This window comes from Natrix helvetica, assembly GCF_964273705.1.
Source record: "Natrix helvetica genome assembly, chromosome: Z".
Lineage (NCBI taxonomy): Eukaryota > Metazoa > Chordata > Lepidosauria > Squamata > Natricidae > Natrix > Natrix helvetica.
The window spans coordinates 20,642,991-20,669,343 of NC_138554.1; the positions used below are offsets into that span (position 1 = coordinate 20,642,991).

At 42.5% G+C, this 26,353-nt stretch overlaps 1 protein-coding gene across 1 annotated transcript; it reads right to left on the reverse strand.

The window, feature by feature from the left end:
* Positions 1-1,715: 1,715 nt before the first annotated feature.
* On the reverse strand, positions 1,716-26,077 carry MMP25 (matrix metallopeptidase 25). The gene is made up of 10 exons (XM_081933794.1): positions 25,978-26,077; positions 17,852-17,984; positions 13,484-13,628; positions 10,470-10,765; positions 10,185-10,358; positions 9,609-9,711; positions 7,219-7,301; positions 5,291-5,443; positions 4,533-4,793; positions 1,716-2,422 (listed from the first exon to the last, which is right to left on the reverse strand). Exons 1-10 carry the CDS (start codon positions 25,990-25,992, stop codon positions 2,175-2,177), a joined length of 1,611 nt encoding a protein of 536 aa, XP_081789920.1. The 5' UTR covers positions 25,993-26,077; the 3' UTR covers positions 1,716-2,174.
* Between the last annotated feature and the right edge of the window lie 276 nt (positions 26,078-26,353).

The following is a 26,353-nucleotide window of genomic DNA, read 5'->3' on the forward strand; positions in this document are numbered from 1 at the left end:
AAGCTCGCAGGGGTATGATTCAATTTTCTGTTGACATCTTCCTGGGCTCTGCACAATTTACATCAAACCGCTGCATTTAAGGTTTTCTTGAATTGTGTGGAAACCCATATTTTACTTCCTGTGCATTGAATTAGGAAATATTTCTTAAAGTACACATTTTGAACAATTTCTGCCCTTAATGAAACCCAGTCCCTTTCAAAGTCGTTATTTTGGAAATGCAAAGTTCCCCTCCCACTCTCTCCTAGCATCCTATGAGCCTTTGCAGGAGGAGAGGACCAGCAAAATGTCTTCCTCGTTAGGTAGATGGGCAACAACTGTGGAAGTTGTGTTCTATGAAATACATGGTCGTGATTGTTTAGTTCCTTCTTCAAGGAGGGCAAAATATGCAGGACAGATCAACTAGGGGTGGTTTAGCATTAGTTCAATTTAGCTACCTTTTGATTTGTGTCTACACTAATTAGGTAGGCAAATGAAGAATTCAGGTAGAATTACCTAGACACAATCAGATTTAAAATTTAGGGAAGTTATTCTTACATTGTCCATTGCAGAAATGTCAAGTCACAAGACCATGGAATATAAGTCTGATCTGGGGTCCAGGTGGTCTACCCAGTATTTCTTAACCTTGGTTTATTTAAGTTATGTGGACTGCAATTCCCAGAATGCCCCAGCCAGCCATGCTGGCTGGGGCATTCTGGGAATTGAAGTCCACATATCTTAAAATGGCCAACCTTTGAGGAACATGATGATGTTCATTGCAGAGAGGTCAAATCACAAGAGCATGGAATATAAACCTGATCTAACCCAGTATTTCTTAACCTTGGTTTATTTAAGATATGTGGACTGCAACTCCCTTTCACATATCTTAAAATGGCCACGCTTGAGGAACATTGGTAACCAGACACACACAAATTCATTCCTACGGGGCCAAAAGCAAGGAACCAAATTGTGACCCCATAACTCAGACACTGATTTTGCCACCTTCGATAGTTTAGTTTTGTCTTAGAAAATGAGACTGTACAGTAAAAACAAGTCAGGAATCTCAGGATGGTTTTCTTCTGGGTTTTATTATTAAAATGTGATGCGCATTTGATTTTTTCCTGGCTAATTGCTCTTACCTCCCCCCATCTCCAAGAAGATTTTAAATCATCTTAAATTAACTTCCTCCAATATTCTTGGGCTCTTCGCTTAGAATTGGCTCTGGAACCAAAGATTTTTTAAACCTTGAGAAGTCCCAAATGGCGTTTATCCCACAAATATACATAGACCATAATTGCATGTACACAATGTAATAATGACAATATCCATGGGGATGAGATACTTTCACGAGATATTCCTTCACCCCCTGGTTTTCTCACATTCTTCTTATTTATTGGAGAAAATATGATAATCTTATTCATAGGCTAGACTTACTTTTATAAAAGGTGGTTCTTTCCGGTCTCTAACCTCTAGTGACATCCTGAAGCCAATTCTGAGCCAAAACTGTCAGGGTAATGTTTTAAGAGCTGACCAGTGCTACAATGATGTAATATTGAGAATGAGTCAGCAAAGTGTTTGGGCTGATATCACTTTAAGAGCCTGTAATAATAAGAGACCCTTTTGGGGCGTATATCTCTCTCTCTCCATGTGTGCTTCCATGCTGTAATTGCTGATTGCTATTTGTTTGAGGTCTGACTAAAGTATGTGTATGTATATATTCTTTGTAGATAAAACCACTATTTAAATACAAACCTCTGTTTACTGTATTTGCTCCTGGGTTGTCTCACATAGCCACACTCTATGCATTCTGACAAAAACACTCATCTGTTTCCCATCAGGGAAAGCATAAAGGGTTTCATTAATTAATGGTAAATCAGAGCTTTTTGGTATGTGACAGAATCAGAAAGGCCAGCACTCCAGAGCATGCCCAGAATGCATTTCCTTCACACCTGAGAAACTATATTATCACATATTCATGATTAGGACCCAAAACTTCCAAGTTAGTTTTAAGGTAAGCATTTCTTTTTCAGAAACTGAGCATGGGAGCGAAGCCTCCAAGTCGGTATTGGATACTGAGAGCACCAAAAAAATAAAGAAAAAAGTATCCTGTACCTTTTGCTAGGGAATACTGTATTTTCCCCACTGTTTTATCTCCTCTTTATAATGTAAAGTGCGTCGTTGTATAGCTAACCTAGCAATCAGCATATCATCCAAAGCAGAATCAAAATCCAAGCTAAGAAGGAGTTTTTGATTTGTCCACTTGACTTACAGAGGCATGAACCATCCTCCCCTTTCCTCCCAGTTTTCGGTCCACTGGGGGAGATGGTGGTAGGATCTGAGCAAAACATCAGGTCGCGGGGAATGGAGCGTGGATGGACTGAATCGGCCTCCACATTGCCACCTTTAAAGCGCCAGTAATGAGTATCCTTGAAGAAGTACGTCTGGCCTGCAAGGGAAAGAAGAATGAATGAATGAATAAATGAATATGACATTCCTTTTGTCCCTGAATTTGGAGGAGCACATTTGGCGTGGACCACTAAATGTCCTGGATTATTAAATGGCCCAATTCTTCACTATGGAAATAAATGCACCAGGGTTTGATTGTGAACATTGGATCATGTTAAACTTCCTTGGCTGTTTTTGAGACCACTTTTTTGCCTCTTTTAAGCTTGTACTAGATACAGTGCGGGCGGGCGGTGCCTAGGAGTAGGCCCTTCTCTGTGATGGGCCCAACCCTCTGGAACGACCTCCCCCCCCCCCCCCCCGATATTAGAACCACCTCTGATCTCCGCTCCTTCCGCAAGAAACTCAAGACCCACCTGTTTCGAGTAGCTGGTCTGGCCTAATTATAATTATAATTGTAACTGTATTTAACATCTATTACTAACTTTCCTGGATGGCTTTTTAAATTTTATATTGGGGTTTTAAACGGGTTTTAAAATTGTTTTTTAATTATTTAAATTGGTTTTGGGGTTTTATATACAGACAGTGTGTGTATGTTGTTTCTGCTCTATGTCTTATGTTATTTTTTGTTGTTTTGATTATGAATGGTCTGTACACCGCCCCGAGTCCCTACGGGGAGAGGGGGCGGTCTATAAATTAAATAAACTATAAACTAACTATAACTATATTTTAGTACAAAGAGAGGAAGACGTCTTCAGCTTGGAAGATGATTTAAAGAAAATTGAATGAATTTTAAGCGACTGGAAAGATAAATAACCCTAGGGGAGTTGGTAATATCCTTTAAAATATTTCACCTGTGACATAGATTACTTAACTAAAATGGGGATGGGAAAGATTTTGGAATATTAAAAAATTCTTCACATCACTGGCATTTTTAAGTTAAACGATGGACCGAAGAAAAATGCCAATAGGGCCCCACAGTTCCATTTCTGAATATCCTTTGATGTTTACCATTAAACTTTTTATCGCTTAAATTTAGGAATTCTCAGATATAGAATTTTGTTCATTTGACTTGGAGGTTGCCCTCCCCCTTGTGATTTTCTAGTTTACTATCTCTTTTCTATTCTGTTGAAGTTGGTTAACTGGATGCTCATTTAAATATGGCCTGCTTTTTCCCCCTGTGAATTTATTTTCGAAGATGAGCCTCAGTATCTGAGTTATTCTTGGCACTGCTGGGAGAATGATTAAGTCAAAGACTCAATACAAGTTGTTCTTATGCCCACAATCAGCCCGAAATTGCTGTTGCTAAGCAAGATACTTATTAAGTGAATTTTGCCCCATTTTACAACTTTTCTTGCCCTAGTTGTTAAGTGAATCACTGCAGTTGTTAAGATAGTAACAGGGTTGTTAAGTGAATCCAGCCTCTCCGTTGACTTTGGTTGTCAGAAGGTCACAACATTAATCACATGGCCCCAAGACACTGCAACCATCATAAATATACGTACACCAGTTGCTAAGCATCTGAATTTTGACCAAGTGACCATGGGAATGCAGCAACGGTCGCATGTGTGAAAGACGGTCACAAGTCACTTTATGCAGTACTACCGTAACTTCAAATGATTATTAAACAAATGATTGTAAGTTGGAGACAACCTCTACCTGGTATACCAAATTCTGCATAGTTCAGTGCTTTGATATGTGGAACCCGTACAGCAAATTTCTGCAATTGAGTGTCACTAATAATTATTGGGACAAAAAAACTAAAGTCTGGAACAGGCTCAGATGTGGGTTCCTACCGGTTTGGCCCGGTTCAGCCAAATAGGTAGTAACTTAGCCTGCCACACCCGTGAACCGGTTCTCTCAATGGCGCCACAGGCGGCGCCATCTTGTTTTTGACTTCTGCACGTGCGCAGAAGCATTTTTTTAGTACTGCACATGTGCATGTAGCATGCATCAGTGCATCCCTGAGCGAACTGGCAGTAGCAGCAGCCAGAACCCACCCGTGAACAGGCTTGTTGGAAACTCCGTACAGTAAAGTAGGCCTCGGCATGCTATTTTTTGCCCTCAGCAACTTTAAGTTACTGGCTGGGGAATTCTGGGAGTTGAAGTCCACACATCTTAAAAGTTGCTGCAATTGAGAAAGTAGAACATACCGTCATTCCAATGAGTGACATCATCGAGTTCAGACGGGACTCCTTTCCAGAGGGTGACGGGTTTGGGATATCCTGGTTCCACGTGCCCCAACTTATCATCGTAGCGCCAATAGCGGTCCTTCTCTAAGAGATACGTCTTACCATTGTGAGGCCAAACAAACACAGCCCCAACTACAGTGCTACGAGGGAGCCCCAGATCTGATATGGGACGGGGATAACCTTCATTGACTCGAGTGTCAGAAAAAACCCAGTAAGAGGACCCTGCAAAGATGAGGAAATAAGACATTAATTCTGTAACAGAGATGCAAATTCGATTCCATAAATAACTTCTACTGGGACCACATGCATTTTATTCATCTTGTCCATTCAGACAGATATTTTTAAAATCTATTACCTAGCTCCCAAATACAGATGTATCTATCTGTCTGTCTGTCTGTCTGTCTGTCTGTCTATCTATCTCCTCCCCCTGGAAAAGGGAGCAGGCTATAATCTCCCTGGGAAAGCAGAGATATTGATATCAATACAAAAAAAACAGGCTAGTTAGAACAATAGTTTCCCTATAATGATGTATGGGTGTGAGAGTTGGACATTAAAATGGCTGACCGAAGAAGAATCGTATAACCTTAAACATTTCTGGATTCTGACTTGCAGATTAATTAGAAACCTCTAAAAACTTGATCTTAAGCTAGTTTTTCCTGTTTTAGCCACTTTTTGCATTAGTATTAGACTCTCCTTCCGAATAAATCTGCCACACTCACCAATAAAAAACACGATCTGGCTGTCGTTGGCACGTTCATAGGCAGCATCAATTGACTTGAAGTCTGGGGGGAGTCCGTTCCAGAAGCGGAGGGTTTGGGCTGGCTCCATAGAAACCAGATTCTGGGATGGCTGTATCCTCCAAAAATGTCTCCCTGCAAAAGAGTATATGGTTACGTTCATAGAAATCAAAGTTGATGGGGACAGATGACCATTCCCTTTTAAATCTCCTAATATTTCAAAATAATAATAATAAATACCTTTATTGCCAGAAATCAGCAATGATTGATTAGAATTGCTGCGTTACCAATGGAGAGAAAATAAGTGGCACTAGTAAATTACATAATTGTTTGCTGCAGTTTCCTGCTGCAGCAATCACAGCATTGCAACTTAAAAGGTCCACAAAACCAGTTACTATGGGGTTTTCCATTTTATAGATAGTCCTCGATTTATGACCGATCTCTTAGCAATCGCTCAAGTTATGACCAAAAAGGGGACTTATAAACCTCGATTCAAAATTTCAACAGTGGGGTCCCTGTGTGTTCATGTGATCAAACTTTGGATGCACAATAATACAGCTACATTAACAACTGTTTCACTTAATGAACATGCTGTTCATTTAAAGACTGCAGCATTTGCTTAACAGCTGCAGTTTTCGCTTAACGACCAGTGCTTGATTAACAAACACAGTGTTTGTTTAGAATTGCAGCGTTTGCTTTACAACTGGCACATAACGGGGCACAAAAACAGATCAATCACATCATGATTGGCCCATTTTAGGACTGTTGTGACATACAACTGCAACGGGCAGGCTCCATTATATCATATGTTGAGGACTACCTGTAGATCTCGGAGAGGAAAGGAACCAATTCTGGAAGTCTGTAGAGATTCTCAATCATCCAGGTCATGGTTGTCCCAAAGGGGCTTTTTCAGGAGCCAACTGGATTTTCTTGTTTTTTCTTTGAAGACATTTCACTTCTCATCCAAGAAGCTTCTTCAGTTCTGACTGGATAGTAGTGGGGAATGGAAGGATTTAGGTTCCTTGCAGAGAGCTGGTAATCCGCATCCTTTTAGTGAGCCCTTGAAGCACTTGGAGGTTTATCTAATAAAGATAAACCAAGATAAATCTCCATGTGCTTCAAGGGTTCTCTACAAGGATGACCAGCTTCTGCAAGGAACATAAATCCTTCCATTCCCCACTACTATCATGTCAGAACTGAAGAAGCTTCTTGGATTAGAAATGAAATGCCTTCAGAGAAAAAGCAAGAAAGTCCAGTTGCTTCTGTAAAAGCACATCTCTTTGAACCACTGGCCATTTGCATGGTGATTCCAAAGGAAGACAGAAGCATCAGGAGATCCAGTACATATTTTCATATCACATTTTTATTCATCTGTCTCCCTGCTTCCTCAGCCCAAAGCATACCGAAGCATCAGTTTTTCCATACATTCAACCTGAGCAGGCAAGAGTAAAGCCTTAACTAGAAGAGATTAAATCTGCCTCTTCTTTTTTTAGAGGCAGATCCTTGACTTACAACCATTCATTCAGTGACCATTCAAAGTTACAACAGCCCTGTGGGGAAAAAAAATGACTTACGAACTGTCCTGGTTCTTATGACCCTTGGAGCATCCTTAAGGTCACATTTTCAAAATTTGAACATTTAGCAACCGTATTGCTAAATATATTTGTGAGGGTTGCAGCATCCCAAGGTCACATGATTGCCATTTGCAACCTTCCCTGCTGGCTTCTAAACAAGCAAAGCTAATGGGTAAAGCTGGATTCACGTAGCGAATATATGATACACTTAACAACCATGGCAAAAAGTGTCATAAAACTGAGCGGGATTCACTTAAAAGCCGCCTTGCTTGGCAGCAAAAGTTCTGGTCTGGATGTAAGTCAAGGATTACTTATACGTGCCCGTGTTTGACTTACCTTTAAAGAAGAAAACTTCGCCACGAATATTAGCAATAGCATCAAACCCGGCTTTACAACGTTCTAATGCTGGCAAGGAAGGCCTGGAAAGGACAGAGAATTAGAAAGAGGGCCCATTGATTCACTGGGGTGAGGTTGAGACCAGCAGGGAGAAAATATGGCCAGTGATTTGAAAACCAAACTTGGCTTTCCTCATTAGCCCTGGATATTTCTAAACTGATCCCTATAAGGAAGACGACAAAGCTATTCTGTTCCCCTTGTTAATGGGTTTCTTTATGGTAGGAGGGAGAAAAATAGGGGAAACAGGGGGAAGATGTGGGCCAGTTACCAATGGAAATCAACAATGCTGCCTTCCATGCTAAATTTCATGCATGAGGCCTGAGGGTGCACAATAAAAGCCTTGTCTAGAATTCCCCTGCGCCTCCCTTCCTCCTCCTCCTCCTCCTCTGCATCCCATAATAGATATGCATATCAATCTTTATCTCCCTGGATTTTGCATGAGGTCATTATAGTTCCCCCTCCTATTCTTGATTTTTAGTTTTTAGTATTTCGATCTTGTCTCTTGTCTACCTCCAGACAAATCCCAATTGCAGTGGCAGGAAAAAATCAGCAGTCTCGTTCACAGCTGCAGCCCCAAGATGACACAACACATACACACCCACAAGCAGCCAATGTGCACTTGTGACTTCTGCACTGCTGACCTAAGACAGAATGTCACTTTTAGGGTTTGTGAAAGTATCAAGTAGAGTATCCAAGGACAGAGGAATGAAAAATTAAGTTAAAAAAAAAAAAACCACCAGCACATGAGTTTTATCTTTGGGCAGCTGTTTAAAGTTTCCTAGAAACCCAGCTGCTAAATGCCTCTGGAATGAGGGACAACTTGCCATAGCCAACTTGCCGGGGCCAACTCACCACTGCCAATTCACCACAGCCAACTCGATATGGCCAACTAGCCAAGGGGCAATTCACTGTGTGAAAACTTACTGCAGGCCAACGCAAAAATTCTATTTCCTTGTTTTAGAAATTATTAAATTATTTTAACTTTTGGCATTCACATTTCAATGTGTCCCTGCTTTTGTTAATGAATCCATTTCACCATTTTTTCCTGTATTAAATAACTTTTGCTTCGTGGTAAGTTGACCATGGCAAGTTGGCCATGGTGAGTCACCCGTGCTGAGTTGGCCATGGGAAGTTGTCTTAGACCCAAATGCCTTAACTATTCATGTTGTCTAATGGGTTGCTCATCTACTATTGGCTGTGGTTCAAGACATCAAAGATAGAGCCTTTAATTTCTACCTGTCAAAAGAACACACCACTGTTGATTCAGGGTTTTTCCTTTCCTTTTCCTGGGTACCTGGACAATCCCAGTTGGTTCTTCTAGGATGCCCTTGAAGTTGGCATTAGCATGGTCCTTTGAACCTAAACCTAGGTGGCAAGCAACCCATTGCTAACTTACTGTATTTCTGCAACCTTGATCAATTCCAGTAATCCTCAACTTACGACCACAATTGGGGCCAGAATTTCTGTTATTAAGGAAGGCAGTTCTTAAGGGAATTGCGCCTGATTTTACAAGCTTTTATGCCACAGTTGTTAAGATAATCACTCTAGTTGTTTAGTGAATCATGCTATCAGGGTTCCTGGCCTGCTATCGAGTTGCCATGGACAGGAATGACTTACGAGTTAACCAATGCACTCATTCAGCAAATCTGGCTTCCCTTATTAACTTTGCTTATCAGAAGCCAGCTGGGACGATTGCAAATGGCAATCACTATTCCCCAGGATACTGCAACAGTTGTAAATATACACAGGTTGCCCAGCACCCAAATCCTGATCGTGCAGGGACGTGCGGTCAGGGGAGGCAGGGGAGGCAGAGCCTCACCGCTCTCATCATGAAAAGGGAAAAGGCACACGTGGTCCGATTCCCTGCCTTCCTGAGTCAACATGAAGGGGACCACGGAGCGCGCTCCACCGGCTCGCGCTCCGTCAGCTCGCACTGCACGATCCCCTTCATGTTGACTCAGGAAGGAGGGGAATGGGAGCACGTGTGCAGGAGGCTGAGGCTGCCTCAGCCTCCTGCACACGTGGTCCCATTCCCCGCCTTCCTGATGACGTCACCAGCCTCACCAGCCATAAACCTCACCACACGTCACTGTGATCGTGAGGACGCTGCAATGGTTATAAGTAGAAGGGCCGATTGTATGTCACTTTTTTCAATGCTGTTGCAACTTTGAACGGTCGCTAAATGGTTGTAAGTCGAGGATCACCTGCATTTAATTGTGTTCTGATTTGGCTCAGTGTCTGTCATTCTATATTCTAGTTGCCTCATATTAACAAGAGCCAATGAGGAAAGGGAGAATTAGTAAGATCAACCAATCAGAAAAGAGGCTCACTTTTCTCCCGGCTTGTCTGGTGGTAGGTCTGGGATCGGGGGTGCTGTGGGAACTGGGGGCGCTGGAATGTCTTGATCTGGATATGAACTATGATGTCGCCTACCTACAAACAGGAGAGAAATAATAAGGTGGCCACAGATCAAATGGACAAATAGGCAGTATGAGATACTTCCTGACCTGAGAAAAAGACAACTTCCTCCAACTTACTCCTAGCTGCTTGTTTTGTGTACAACATCCATGCTCCCTAATCGTCATAGTCATTTCAGAGCACATGAGGAAAGCAATAGAGAAACGGTAGTTGGTACAAGTAAAATGTCTCAGCAAGAAGAAATATCACTCATGGTTGAATTAAAGAGGGTGGCATTAAAGAACTGTATTTTTTGTAAGCTTGTTGTGTACAACATCCATGATCCCTAATCGCCATAGTCATTGCAGAGCACACGAGGAAAGCAATAGAGAAACGGTGGTTGGTACAAGTAAAATGCTCCAGAAGGAAGAAAAAAAATATCAGTCAAGGCAGACAAAAAGGGGATGACATTAAAGAATTGTGTTTTTCATAAGACCAAAGCCTCTCACCATAGATTTGCTGAATTCCCATGGAGTCATCTATAGAAAGTTGGTAGAGGTGGGGAAAACCAACAGGACCTTGGTAATACGGCATCATGATGGATTCCTTAACAGAAGAGTGAGCCAATCCCAAGGCATGGCCAAACTCATGCACTGCTACAGCAAACAGATCTGTGCCATGGCCTGGAATCAGGAGGAAAAGGACATTTTAGCCAAGATTCGAGGTTCTTTGGATAATATTTTTAGAAAGTGCTACAGTCCCTGTAGTGCGGTGTGTAGGAATTCCGAAGATACCTGGTGATTCATTCCGTGGGTCATAAATCCAGGTCTCTTCGTCATCAAAATGGGTATCGCCCGAAATGGGATGTTCTCCAGGGAAGAAGGCATGGGCCAGGGTGCCTCCGGGTCCATCAAAGGGGTATGTGTCATCATGATAAGAGGTCGCAAAATCCACCACAATGTCCGCTGCCTGAGAAGGCGCTTCTTTGAATGTCAGGGCTGAAGAATTGCTCCAAGCTCGAAAAGCATAAAAAATGAGATTCCGGATGTGATCACGGGACAGTTGTGAGGAATGAGGGTAGGAACGGATGCTGGAATGGGAAACAAAGAAGAGAAGGAAAGAATAAGGTAACGCCAGATGAGTTTTGCTGGATGAGATTACACCAATGCCCTGTGTGGTTCAGTATCTTGTTTTGCAAGATGGTCAACAAAAGACTTACTGGAAGCCCACAAACAGGACATGTAGGCAACATCCTCTTACAGGACACTTTTGTTACCCAGCTTGTGGTATTCAGTGTCACAATAAACAAGGAATAATGAGAAGCAATTACTGATGGGGTTGTGACAAAGTGAATGAAGGTTCCGAAACAAAAAAGACACAAGAAATGGATGAAATCAACGCGTTAAGTTATAGTAGCTCTTCTCCAAATGGGTGCAACAGCTGTGACAGAATACAGGTAGTCCTCAACTTATAACCATTCATTTAGTGCAGAGGTGTCCAAACTTGGGAACTTTAAGACTTGTGGACTTCAACTCCCAGAATTCCCCAGCTGGGGAAGTCGTAAAGTTCCCATGTTTGGACATCCCTGATTTAGTGGCTGTTTGAAGTTAAAATGGCACAGAAAAAAGTGGCTTATGACCATTTCACATTTACAACCCTTGCAGCATTCCCATGGTCACGTGATCAGAATTTGGACTCTTGGCATTTGGCTCATATTTATGAAGGTTGCAGTGTCCCGGGTCATGTGGTCAATTTTTGGGACCTTCTGAGAAACAAAGTCAATGGGGAAGCCAGACTTACTTAACAACCATGTTACTACGGTAGCGCACTGGTTAGAGTGCAGTACTGCAGGCTACTTCTGCTGCTTGCTGGCTGCCTGCAATTTGGCAGTTCAAATCTCACCAAGCTCAAGGTTGACTCAGCCTTCCAGCCTTCCGAGGTGGGTAAAATGAGAGGCCAAAATTGTTGGGAGCAATAGGCTGACTCTGCAAACCGCTTAGAGAGGGCTGTAAAGCATTGTAAAGCGGTATATAAGTCTAAGTGCTATTGCTATTAATTTAACAATGGCCATGATTCACTTAACAATGGTGGCAAGAAGGGGTTGTAAAATGGAGCGAAACTCACTTGTCTTGTTGAGCAATGGAGATTTTGGGCTCAATTGTGATCATAAGTCGAGGACTATCTGACACTCCATCAGTTGCCCAGTCAGTAAGTTATACAATGAGAAATAGATAACAAAAGGGAGCAGGGAAGAAGTTAACAAGACAGCATATAGATAGTCCTTGACTTATGTCCAGTCACTAGGCGACTGTTTGCAGTTGTGATGGACGCCTCAAAAGGTACATACAACTGTTTCAGAGTTCCAATGACTTCCATTTCCCATGGTCACATGACTGCATTTTGGGTGCTTGGCAGCCATTTGCAGCGTCCCGCAGTCACATGAACACAATTTACAACATTTTTGCAAAAAAAAAAAAGGCTTTCACTTCTTGTTTTCAGCCAAACACTCCATAGCAAACGAGTTTACTTTAAAAAAGCATGTTCACTTAATGACCATGTATTCGCTTAATGACCTCCACAAAACGGGTCATAAAATCAGGTTGGTCACATGATTGACCTGCTTTATGTCTGTCAACTACTACGACTATAATTTAGGGCGGGCTCTATTACGGTCGTACCTGCACACTGAAAATAATATATCTTCAATTTAGTGGAAACGTTCACTTATGACTCCTCTGACAAAGGGAGGTTTTGGAACACAAATCGCAGGAAGACAAAAACCACAGCAAAGAAGAATATAATAACAGAGTTGGAAGTGACCTTGGAGGTCTTCTAGTCCAACCCCCTGCGTAGGAAACCCTACATCGCTTCAGACAAATGTTTATTCAACATCTTCTTAAAAACTTCCAGTGTTGGACAGTGGTGGATTCTGGATTCTGTTGCAACCAGTACGGTACAACGGGGCCCGGCGTCCACAACATGAATGCGCGCAGTGTCCTTACCTCCTGTGATGCCTCCACAACGCTCTAGCTGCTTGGCGGAGCATTGCACAGGCACCGTGTGTTCCGTGTGCATGCATGGAAGCGCCAAAGAGCTCAAATACAGGTAAGGACTGTGGGCGGGCGGGCGGGCCCTCCGGAGCACCATACCGCCTGCAATCCACCATTCACAACTTCTGGAGGCAAGCTGTTCCACTGATTAATTGTTCTAACTGTCAGGAAATTTATCCTTAGTTCTAGGTTGCTTCTTTCCTTGATTATTTTGCACCCATTGCTTCTTGTCCTGCCCTCAGGTGCCTTGGAGAATAGCATGACTCCCTCTTCTTTGTGGCAACTCCTGAGATATTGGAACACTGCTATCATATCTCCCCTAGTCCTTCTTTCTATTAAGCTAGACATACCCAGTTCCTGCAACCGTTCTTCATATGTTTTAGTCTCCAGTCCCCTACTCATCTTTGTTGCTCTTCTCTGCACTCTTTCTAGAGTCTCCACATCTTTTCTACATCATGGTGACCAGAACTGAATACAGTATTCCAAGTGTGGCCTTACCAAGGCATTATAAAGTGGTATTAACACTTCACGTGATCTTGATTCTATCCCTCTGTTGATGCAGCCTAGAACTGTGTTGGCTTTTTTGGTAGCTGCTGCACACGGCTGGCTCATATTTAAATGGTTATCCACTAGGACTCCAAGATCCCTCTCACAGTTACTACTATTGAGTAAGGTACCAGATGTGAACAAGATGTGGTTAGTTTAACTCTGCATTTCCAGGCCTATTCTGTCAAAGGAGATGGGATTATTAGACTTACTGCCATGTCAAGTCGGTCTTTTTCCAGGAACTTTCACTCAGAGCGTAGCGTTTTTTCCTACGTCGCCGGCGCATCAACTCTGAGGTGCCAATGAAATCAGGGAGGGAGCAACGAGGCCTGTTCATCATTCTCAAAGTCTCATGATCTGCAAAAGAGAGGGGAACGATGGGACCAAAGCTGTAACTTCCATGTTTTGATTTTAATTCAAGGTCCCTTTCTTTCCTCTGACCTGGAAACAAGAATTGCAATCTGTCCTCGACTTATGACCAAAATGGAGCCCCAGATTTTTGTGGCTAAGCAACACAGTTTTGGAGTGAATTTTGCCCCACTTTCCAACTTTAAGCTAGTAACACGGTTGTTAAGTGAATCTGCCTTCTCCTTTGACTTTGCTAGTCAGGAGGTAGCAAAAGGGGATCACATGACCCCGGGATACTCCAATCATCATAAATACCAAGCCCCAAGCAACCAGATTTTGATCATGTGACTATAGGGATGCTGCAACGGTCGTAAGTGTGAAAAATGGTCAAAACTCCCTTTTTTTCAGCACTGGCATAACTTTGAAAAGTCACTAAATGGTTATCTTGAGGTAAAATGGGTGGTCTCATTTTATGAAGAACTAACTAATTAAATAAACAAATGGTTGTATTTTATTTATTTATTTATTATTAGCGTTTATATACCGCCCCCTCTCCCGAAAGGGACTCGGGGCGGTGTACAGTCCGTATTAAAATACAACAGATTAAAACATAGAAATAACTATATAAATACATGTATAAGAGGAGGGTAAAATATGCCAAACTGTACAGCTAATAAATAAATCAATACAAAAGTTTAAAATATCAAGTTAAATTTAAAACAATATCCCTCTAAAAACCAGTAAGAATGTGTATGCCAGGAGGTAGACGTTAAAATTATGCCAAACCAGCCAGTCGGAACAGGTGTGTCTTCAGTTTCTGTCGGAAGGAGCGGAGGTCAGTAGTGGTTCTAATATCGGGGGGGAGGTCATTCCAGAGGGTTGGGCCCATCACAGAGAAGGCCCTACTCCTTGGTGTCGCCCGTTGGCATTGCCTCGTTGTCGGCACCAGGAGAAGGCCCTCCCTGTGAGAGCGGATTGGCCGCAGGGATGTATGTGGGAGGATGCGATCCCGCAGGTAACTAGGCCCTATGCCATGGAGCGCTTTAAAGATGGTGATCAGAACCTTGAAACGCACCCGAAAGACCACAGGTAGCCAGTGCAGCTCGCGCAGGAGAGGTGTTACGTGGGAGTACCTAGTACTCCCCATGACTACCCGCGCGGCTGCGTTCTGGACTAGCTGCAGTCTTCGGGCGCGTCCCAAGGGAAGCCCCATGTAGAGAGCGTTACAGTAGTCCAGGCGAGACGTCACCAGTGCATGAGTGACTGTGCGTAGGGCATCACGGTCCAGAAGGGGGCGCAATTGGCGCACCAGGCGAACCTGGTGGAACGCCCCCCTTGCCATGGCTGCCACATGATCATCCATTGACAGCCGGGCGTCTAGGAGGACGCCCAAATTGCGCGCCCGTTCCACAGGGGGCAATTGTTCGCCCCCTATGGCCAGTGATGGAATCAACTGGCTGAACCGAGGCGCCGGTAGCCACAGCCACTCAGTCTTGGAGGGGTTGAGTTTGAGTCTGTTGTCCCCCATCAGACCCCGACGGCTTCCAAACACCGGGACATCACTTCGACAGCCTCGTTGGGGTGGCTTGGGGTTGAGATGTACAACTGAGTATCATCAGCGTACAGATGGTACTCAACCCCAAAACCACGGATGATCTCACCCAGCGGCTTCACGTATGCGTTGAACAGAAGGGGCGAGAGGACCGACCCCTGCGGCACCCCACAAGACAGTGGCCTCGGGGTTGACCTCTGCCCCCCAGTCAACACATATTGCATCCGGCCGGAGAGGTAGGAGCCGAACCACCGTAAAACGGTGCCTCCGACTCCCATCCCCTCCAGCCGGCGCAGTAGGATACCATGGTCGATGGTATCAAAAGCCGCCGAGAGGTCTAATAGGACCAGGATAGAGGAGCAACCTCTATCTCTGGCCCTCCAGAGATCATCCACCAACGCGACCAAGGCTGTCTCAGTGCTGTGCCCGGGTCGGAAGCCGGACTGGCGTGGGTCTAGATATACGGATTCGTCGAGGTGACGTGGAAATTGCTGCGCCACCACATTCTCAACAACCTTCGCTAAAAAGGGGAGGTTGGAGACTGGACGATAATTAGCTAGCTCCGTTGGGTCAAGTGAAGGCCTCTTGAGCAGGGGCCTCACCACCGCCTCTTTCAAGGCAGTCGGTAAGGAACCCTCGCTCAATGAGGCGTTCACCAGGCCCAGAAGCCAGCCTCGCGTCACCTCCCAGGATGCCAGTACCAACCAGGAGGGGCACGGGTCCATTGAACATGTGGTGGGTCGCAGCCGTCCACGCAACCCGTCTAAATCCTCGGGGGCAACAGAGTCAAACTCCTCCCAGAGTGGGCTCACAAGACTCACTGATGTCGGCTCGTCCGGTCCACTGAGGGGGGCCCATCCGCTCCGGATCTGAGCGACTTTGTCTTGCAGATATTCCCCAAACTCCTCTGCTCTTCCCTGCAAGGGTGCCTCCCGCGTCTCCTGCGACAGGAGAGAGCGGGTCACCCTAAACAGGGCGGCAGGGCGGTTATCCGCAGACGCAATGAGAGCGGCACAATGTCTACGTTTGGCCGCTCTCAATGCCACAAGGTAGGTCCGTAAATAGGCTCTTACCTGTGTTCGGTCAGATTCGGAGCGTGAGGACCTCCACCTGCTCTCTAGACGTCTCCTATGGCGCTTCATCACCCTAAGCTCCTCGGTATACCAGGGAGCCCGGATGGGTCGTTGCCGTAGGAGAGGTCGCAGAGGCGCAACCCGGTCCAAGGCCCCCGCCGTCGCCCTATTCCAGGCGTCGATTAGGTTGTAAGTCAAGGACTACCTGTATGGCTCCTATATGTGAGAATGTATAAACGACACTTGCTTGGCAGGGGTGGGTTCCACTTCCAGCAGAGACTACTGCTGGTTTGCTCAGGGGTGCGTCTCGCGCATGCGCAGTACAACTAAAATTGCTCTGCGCATGAGCAGAAGAAAAAACAAGATGGCGCCACCATGAGAAACAGTTCAGGGGCGTGGCAGGCCTGGGTCGCTGCCGGTTCCAGCAACCCAGGCCGCCAAGCTACTACCGGTCCAGCTGAACCGGTCCGAACCGGTAGGAACCCATGACTGTTGTTTGGACTTTAGTATCAGCATCCCTAATCCTAACCCAGTGCAAATGGATGGTGTCACATCAAGTTTGGAACTATTGAAGAACATTCAAAGCCATGAAAAAGGACATAGTTCAGAAAATTAGTACGAGTATAATAGAAGCTACGGAGCACTGATCAGGAGGAGAAGGACTCGGAGGCTCTACTTATCCCAGTTTACGACCGGTAGAAAGAAGAAGGTGGTTTTGTAGCATGATGTGACTTCATTATAATGTATCTAGACTTCTGAACAGGCAAAGGGAGACATGGAAAGTGTTGGAAAGGAAGACACACTAATTTGTTATATTGTTTTGGTATTTGCAACAAAAATTATAGTGAAAAACTACAAAACAAAAGTAATTAGGCATGTAGTTAATCCTTGACTTATAATGGAGCCTGTTTATCAAGGACATAAGTCACGACAGTTGTAAAACAAGTTGTTCAGATGACACAACCAATTTTATTATCCTTTTTGCAGCATGTTAAAAGTAAATGCGTTTTGGCAAAACCCTCATGAAACACAGTCACATGATGCGGCAAACAACAGTAAATGTGGCCCAGTTGCCCAGATGTTTGGTCACATGACCTGGAGAGTAACTGTTGAAACTGTAAATCAGTAGGTCCAGAAATAGATCCAATGTAGCTTTGAAGGGTCGTTAAAGGACCAGTCGTAAGTTGAGAACTACCTATACATGAATATGAAATTACTTTTTCCAGCTTCAGAAAAACTGTTTTTTTCAATGCAAATACTTTTCCAAGTAATCTTTACCTTCAAAAACTTATGCTAACAATAATATCAAATTGATGATGACATACTTTTCAAATTTCATCATAGGAAAATATGGCAGGTCATATAGCAATAGCACTTAGACTTATATACCGCTTCACATTGTTTTACAAACCTCTCTAAGCCGTTTACAAAGCCAGCATATGGCCCCCAACAATCTGGGTCCTCATTTTACCCACCTCGGAAGGATGGAAGGCTGAGTCAACCTTGAGCCTGGTGGGATTTGAACTGCTAAATGTTGGCAGCCGGCAGTCGGCCATCCAGTAACCCTACATTCACACTAGCATCCTTCAGTGGACAGAGAGACCTACCCAGTTTCCCGGTTTCTGGCACTCCTGCAAACCTTTGCATCGTTCTCACAGCAATGGATAACTCCTCCTCGCTTTGAAGATTTGCTGCTCTTGGATCAGGTTGGGGAAGATAGCCATAACGGATCAACCATTCCTGTGAGGACACAATTCACAAGATGTATCAGACAGCAGACAGGCAAGATGACAGTGTAAGGTTCCAGCAGTTACCCTGAGCCACTGAGATGCCAAAGAGAGTGAGACTCGAGACGAGGCTTGCAAAAATTATCAGCTTTTATTCATGGCCATAGCAAAAGCTGGGTGACAAAACTATACCCAAAACGTACAAACAAATGTCTGTAAGGCATAGTCATACCCTGGAAGAGTGGCTCAGAATATTATATACATTTTAGGCAGATAGAAACAAAGTTTATCCAATCAGAGACAAAGATTCGTTACCAACGTGATTTTTAAAGCGTTCTTTGGTTCAAGCTCCTGTCTCTGTTTATCTTATCTGTGGAGTATTCCTATAGCCTTGTGTAGGAGGTGGAAGCCCCCCCTTTGCCAAATCGTTTTTTGGCAGAATGCTTTAAGGATTTATGAGCCAGGAAAACTCCCTAGTTTGGTTCCTTTATCTATGCAGCTTGATATTCCCGTGTAACAATTTCTTCTACTAGCTTTCAAGAATGTGCCAAGCTTTGAAGACAAGAATAGAAGCGAGATGCAGCAGTGAGATAACATTTGCAGTATTTACAATTTGCTATGCTAGAAAACAACTAATTTCTGACAGTATACAATAATATATGCAGAAGCCAATACTGATTCATATTGATTCATATACTCCTTCAACAGGATGGTGTCTTTCGCGAGCAGAGCCCCTCTGCCTGGGTTAGCCACATAACGGGCAGGAATTCAGAAATATTTTTCCTTCCTTCCACACAGAGACCCAGCTACGGGGGAGGTTTGTTTGCTTGAACCCAGCTCTACAAAGAACAAGGTGATGGGTTGGGTTGACACATTACAGGTATCCTTGGGCTTCCAACCATTTGTTTATTTTTTTTAATTTTGTTTGTATAAACTTCACATCTTTGCAACACTTTACATATCTGTTGTGATTCTTTTATTTATACAAATAAATCTTTTATAACTATAACTTTATATATTTGTGCATTTATATTATTTCATACAATTTTTCACTCTGTATATAATATTCTATATATAAGTCTTTACTACATTTAAGTCGTCTTGTTTAATATTTATTTGCTATAATCTATCTCATATTTCTATCTTTTAATCATTTTCCGGTTTTGTAGTTTTGCTTTCCTACTTTCCTCCCCCCTTTCCTCTAGCCAATTATACAATAAATCCCATACGGAGTAATATTCAGATTCTTCTTTCTCTTTTAGTTCTTTCGTGAGCCTATCCATCTCTGCACATTCCAATATTTTTTTACTCACATTTTCTTCTGTTGGTGTATAATTATTTTTCCAATTTTGTGTGAATGTAATTCTCGCAGCTGTAATTATGTGTAGAATTAAGGCAGCGAGAATTACATTCGCACAACCATTTGTTTAATGACAGCTCAAAATTGCAATGGCACTGGAAAAGGTGACTTATGATCATTTTTCACACTTATGACCTTTGCAGCATTCCCATGGTCACTTGTTTAAAATCTGGATGCTTGGCAACTGGTTCAGAATCATGACGATTGCAATACCCCAGAATCAAAGGATTATCTTTTGTGACCTTCTGACAAGCAGAATTAACGGGGAAGTCAGATTCACTTAACAGCCGTGCTACTGGACCTAAGAACTGCAGTGATTCCCTTAACAACTGTGGCAACAAAAGGCCGTAGAATGGGGCAGAACTCAGTTAACTGTTTTGCTTAGTCCCAAAGGTGCTTTTTCAGGAGGCAACTGGACTTCCTTGTTTTTTCTTTTGGAGACGTTTCGCTTCTCATCCAAGAAGCTTCTTCAGCTCTGACAAGTTAGTGGGGAATGGAAGGATCCTGTTAGAGCTGAAGAAGCTTCTTGGATGACAAGTAAAATGTCTTCAAAAGAAAAAGCAAGGAAGTCCAGCTGCCTCCTAAAAAAGCACCTTTACATCCATAACCTGGATGACTGAAAATCTCTACAGACTTTCAACAGAAATTTTGTGCTCAATTGTAAGATCGTAAGTCAGGGACTATCTGTACACCAGACCATAATTTGTTTACTAGCAGTTTTATGGATTAAAACACCCTCACCCAACAAACAAAGTGAAAATAAAACAAGCTGCATAGGTAGTATTCATACAATACTGCAAGCAATAATGCAGTTTGCTTTTGTGGATGGTGGTTTTAGATGGGGTGTGAACCCTGCCCCTGTAAACCCTGCTCAAGGATGAGCAAGTTGTGTGGACCCAGTCAATTGTAAGATCTAATTAAGGCATATTATGTGAACATAGATGTTATATCTTAGCGCAGTACAAGTAATCCTTGTCCAGCAACCCAATTTGGAAAGTCAGTGGTTAAATGAAGTGGCTGCTAAATGACAGTGCTTACAATCTCCCTTCAGTTTTCCTTTGCTTTACAGACATGCAAAAGTTGTAAATATGAGGATTGGCCATAAAGTTACTTTTTTCATCACCATCATAACTGGGAATGGTTGCTGTAGGTTCTATGCCAGATATTCCAATATAGGTAACTAGCTGAACACTGGTGCTCTGCTATGAAACTATGTGTTCGGCCTTGATGAATCAACACACAGCTTTTAAAATTAATGAGTAGTTACGATCGGCCTCTCTTCTTCCCCTCTCTCCCTCAGGCTTGCCCCACAGAAGCCTATCCTATCCTGCACCCTTCTCGCCAGAGTTCTTTTCAGGTTGGAAGAGGGAGGAGAACGTCTAACTCCTTAGCATCAGAGCGTGTTAATAATAATATAAGAAATAGTAATGATCTGATGGTCATTTCGAAAACTCTTTTCTTAGCCAGCACCTAGAAGCCAAGAGGAACATATGTGCCACATTTCAAGTTTGTAGGCTTTACGGTTGTGGTGATTTCGTGATTGCGGCATGAGTGGTTTTTGTTTTTATATATATATAGATTGTATGTATGTATGTATGTATGTATGTATGTATGTATGTATGTATTATATTTCTCCTTCAAGAAGCAATTTATATATGTACATCACACATGTTACTAGATTATGACTACAATATTAGTAGTATCATTAGTACTGCATTAGTAGTAATAATTACTACATGGAGCTACATTTCCCAGAGTTCCTGGCTCACATATTAGCAATGCATTCTGGGAATTGCAGTTCCAACCTATCTGGAGCATGCTCAGTTGAGGCAAGCTGCTCTAGGGAAATTCAAGGCCAAAAATCCCCAAAGGAGCTTCTTGTTCTCATCTGCGCTGCGTCTTTCCCGTTCACACTTGGGGATTCCCTTTTGAGGCGGTGCCAGGAGAACTATTTTTCTCCTCAGTTCCCTGGAGGGCTGTCCCTCAAGAGGATTCATTACTTCTTTTCGTTCCATTTTTCTAGATTAGAGCAATGGTTCCTCCTTCTTTACGAGGAAATGAGAACTGGAATGCAGAACCGTGGAGGCCTCAAAACGGTTTCCCATTTGCTTTCGGACAGAGATGGCTTCTGCTGATGGCTTCAGCTTTCAGAAGAATCCAGAAGAAGCTGTTCCCCAAAGCCTCTTTCCAGCATTAGGGAACAGAAACCCCCACATAAGCATTCTGTAAGACAGTAGTTTCTCAATCACAGCAATGTTAAGATGTGTGGACTACAACTCCCAGGATTCCCCACCCAGCCTGCTGGGTAAACACAGATTTCCAGCAAAAACATCATAAACTGATTGTATGGCCCTGCACACAGATGTAAATCTCAACTGGTTTGACTGGGTAGAAAAAGAATAAAAGTGCAATCATCCCCTACATTCAAAGTAGTTTGCATGCTACTTCAAACCATAGTAATAAATATTAAAAAGCAGCTTTGGGACAATGCTTTAGCCATAGACAATCATCCCAGATACACCTTTAAAAGGATAACTTTCTGGCAGTTGGAAATAATTCTCTGCCTGCAACTCTCTCTATGACCAGCAGATGGCACTCTAGGAAGTGAGGGGGGGGCTCTGAACAGCTTTTGAGTCTGAGGGCTCTCAGTTTAATACATTCCCAATTTACCACAGCCCCCTGTCCTGTTGAAAGCCTCTTTTGTTTGACTCGATGGAGGCTTCTGCAGAATCCAAGAGCCGCCCCCTGGTTTCTCGAGACCCCGGCGACCTCCCTACAACCACCCTTTTGCCTCAGTTTCCAAGACGGGTCAATTTCCCCCTGATGTATCTTATCTAATGATGTATAAGAGCCATGCACACAACCCCTGCTGTTTGCAGCTGGTTGGGTTAGTTGTCCTTTTTTCAAAAAGAAAAGGTCAAGCAGCTAGTCAACATTGCTTTCCACCGGAAGGAAAGATAAAAAATGCAGCTGCAAGTATCAGGGAAAGATGGTCCAAGCCAGGAAACACTGGATTTCTTCCAAAGATACTAATTTTTAGATTGCCTCTTCCCAAAGAAGGGAAGAAAGTGTAAGAAATTAGGCCCAGGATAGAGGAGATGAGATTTTAGGAATGGAAAGTGAGAAAGAGTTTCTATTAGCTTCCATCATGTTTGCAGAACAAAAAAACCAACAACTTGAAAGTGTGTTATTAATCTTTCATAGAAGGCACTTTTAAAACACTTGCAGTATTTATTGCTCTTGTCCTCAAAATAGACTTGAAAGCTGGGCTGGGCTTTTCACAGAGAGGAAGCTGGAGCAGAACAGAAGATCTCTTTTAAAGTATATAAAATAGGATCAGGTAAGTATTTATTTATTCACTCCATAATTTCTTCTTCCAACTTGTACAGTTCCTGAATTATTCCAAGCTGCACCTTTCAGGAAATAGTTCTTTTTAAAAAATGAATTCTGCAAATTCATTAGATATTAGGGGAAGAAATCATAGACTTTACCAATGAACTTTGCTTTATTAACCCAAAGTAAAAATATTTAACCCTAGGTTAGCCACACTACTCCATTCCTGGTAAATTAAGTACACTGCAAAATTGATAGCACTTTTACAAGAGAATTGCTTCTTCAAGCAAGTCAGCCAAATTATATATTAAGAGAAATAGCAATTAACTCAGCTTGAAGCTAGTTCAGTTTTAGCCAAAAGACAAAGGAATTCCATTCTAGCTATTGATTCTGTGGAGTAGCTCAGGCCAAGCAGCAGGGTATATTTCCACAAGATATTCAAACGTTCCTTTCCAGTGTATCCCTTATAGTTTTATACTAAGGTAGACCTCATTTTATGACCACAATTGAGCCCAAAATTTCTGTTGCTAGGCAAGACCATTATTAAGTGAGTTTTGCCCATTTTACCACTTTTCTTGCTGTAACTGTTAAGTGAATCATTGCTGTTCTTTACTTAGCAACAAGTTGTTAAATGAACCATTGTCTTTGTTTGTCACAAGGTCGCAAAAGGTAATTGCGTGACATTGGATCAGTGCAACCTTCATAACCATGAGTCAGTTGCCAAAAGGCTGAATTTGAATCATGTGATCATGGAGGTGCTGCAACAGTCGTAAATGTGAAAAACGGTCATAAGTCACTTTTTTTCCGTTCCCTTGTAACTTCAAAGGGTCACTAAATGAATTGTAGTAAGTCGAGAATTACCTATATTATTATGTTTATACCAATAGATCTGATTCAGTCCAGATAGTAAAAATTAAAGGATTTAAAAAACGTACTGATGTTTGGATCAAAGTGGATTCAATCAAGCATCTTTACAGACAATGTAATCCCAACTGTTGTTAACTTGGTGATGTTAAATCATCCCAAATTTTCCAAGAAAAAATTCAGGGAAAACCTTGCAGTCAGCTGGGTAGAAAAGCTTCCAATTTTCAAATTATGCTAGTCCTCAACTTATAACTACAGTTGGGACCAGAATTTCCATTTGCTAAGCAGGGCAATTGTTATGTGAGTTGGGCCAATTTAATGACTTTATTTATAAAGTTTATTGGCCATCCATCTTACCATAAGCTAACTCTGGGTGGCTTAGTGTCATACAAAAATGTATCTACCTTAAAATGTAAATAAATCAAAATCAAAGATTAAAATCTAATTTTTTTAAAATATTTTTTTCACTGAAACACTGCCGTTGTTAAGCGAATCAAACAGCTGTTAAGTGAATCACAAGGTCGTTCAGCAAATCTTTCTTCCATCACTGAAATTGCTTTTCAGACACTGTCCGGGAAGTTCATAAATGGAGATGTTGTAAATTCATGCTAGTTGCCAAACACCTTAATTTTGATCACGAAACCATGTGGGCTGCAAGATTGTTAAATACAAGCACTAATCATAAGCCCTTGTAACTAATGGTGTCTGAACAAATGATTCTAAGCTTGTAGCTTACTTAATCAGTGGAACAGCTTGCCTCCAGAAGTTGTGAATGCCCAAACACTGGAAGTCTTTAAGAAGATGTTGGATAGCCACCTGTCTGAAACGGTATAGGGTTTCCTGCCTAGGCAGGGGGTTGGGCTAGAAGACCTCCAAGGTCCCTTCCAACTCTACTATTGTATTGTATTGTATTGTACTTTAATTCTCCAGAAGAACAGAAAATGAGATATTTAAAGTTATCCCAAAGGTGCTTTTTCAAGAGGCAACTGTTTTTTCTTTGAAGGTGTTTTGCTTCTCATCCAAGAAGCTTCTTCAGCTCTTCAGGAGCTTCAAAGAGCTCAAGAAGCTTCTTGGACAAGAAGCAAAACATCTTCAAAGAGAAAACCAGAAAGTCCAGTTGCCTCTTGAAAAAGCACCTTTGGACCAAACATAACCTGGATGACTGAGAATTTCTAAAGACATTAGAGATATTTAAGACTAAAATATAGTAGCAATAAAACATTGGATTTCTGAATGGCGGAACAATCAAGATGGTATAAAAAATGCTGAGCTGAAATGAAACAAAGCATGTAGTAGTTTACTGCCTTGTAACCATTCAGCATTTCCAAGTACAGTAATGGCAAGTGCCTAATGCACACTATCTAAAATTTCTCACTAAACTCTTTTACCTTTATTAGCTGCTTAGACATGAACAGTTTCAAGAATCACTGTTCTTGAATTAGTGCCTGTGCAAGGATCAGAAGTATACAAGGGCAAAATTCCCATTAGGAAAAAGATGGTAGCAATTTTCACCAGGCAAAGGCTTATAAAGAATTCCACAGCTTCCCAATGTGGGAATTTGGGAGCCTAACAGATGTCTGCCTCCCTGTGGCCAAACTTTAAAAGTCAGCAGATCCCAAATCTGAAAGGCAATTTGGTTCTGAATGAATTTACAATGTCTGGGAGCTTTATAAACCATGGTTTAATTTAAAAAAATTGTAATAAATCACAGCTGACTCATGCAAGATGCTAAGCCAGAATCAAACCAATCCTGTTATGGTTTCGGGTGTTTGTAAATCACATCTGCAGATGTGAAACAGAAACACTATGTAAATGCTCCAGGTATTTCCAATCTTTGGCAGCACTGAAAAAAACAGATCCATATGCTGCATGAATCTCTTTATGATCCTCTTGACAATGAGAAAGAGGATCAAAAAGATCTGTAAATCTGATAACATTTTCCTGTACTCAAGGCCCCCAATTTCCTATAATTTATGGCCGAATTACAGGGGTAGAGAAAGAGGAAGGGGACTGATGTTAGGGATCAATGATTTCTTGCCTGAAGGCAGTCTGTAATTTGAAACTCCAAGGAGATGAGTCAATTTGATCTTTCTTGAAAGAGAAACAAAATGCTACAAAAGACAACAAATCTGTGAATCCCATTCACCCTTTATTATAATGCTCCTTGGTGAGTTCTATTTATCTCCCAAGCTTTGTCCCTTAATCCCAGGCACCAATTTCTTTCCCCAACTCATGATCTGCCTCTTTGCTTTATAATAATAGCCCCCCCCCAAATTTCAATAATCTCCCTAAAAATATTATTTTTCCCTTTCCTTCACATTCAGCCTCTTTTTTCCCCCTTTTGGGTGGGAGAAACGGGGAGAGATTATTCTCAATGACCCAACTATTTATCCTAACTCTCTGGACCCTTCCCCACTTTTCCTGATTTCTTGAGGTTATCTGTACTCACCAGCCCCTTGATCATGTCTCTGGAACTAGACCTTAGGACCCTAGATGGTCCTGCCTTAATCTGAGGGATGTGCCAGAGCGATGCCAGGAAAATAAGCAGCAGAAACATCTTGGCAGTGATGTCTCCAGGCACGGTCGAGGTCCTATATAGTCTCTCTCCTCTCCCCCTCCTTATCTCCCCTCCTTTCCTTCCTGTCTCTCTCCTCTCTCCGCCCTGCTAGTCAAATTAGGGGGGGGGAGAAAGATGGGAAGTAGAACCCCCAGATTTTCTAGAGAACGGGAAAGGAAGATAGAGGGAGATTTGATAAGGCTCAAATCAGCCAAGTTACACCTTTTCAAGCAAACAATTAAAAGGCACACACACTATATTTTCATAA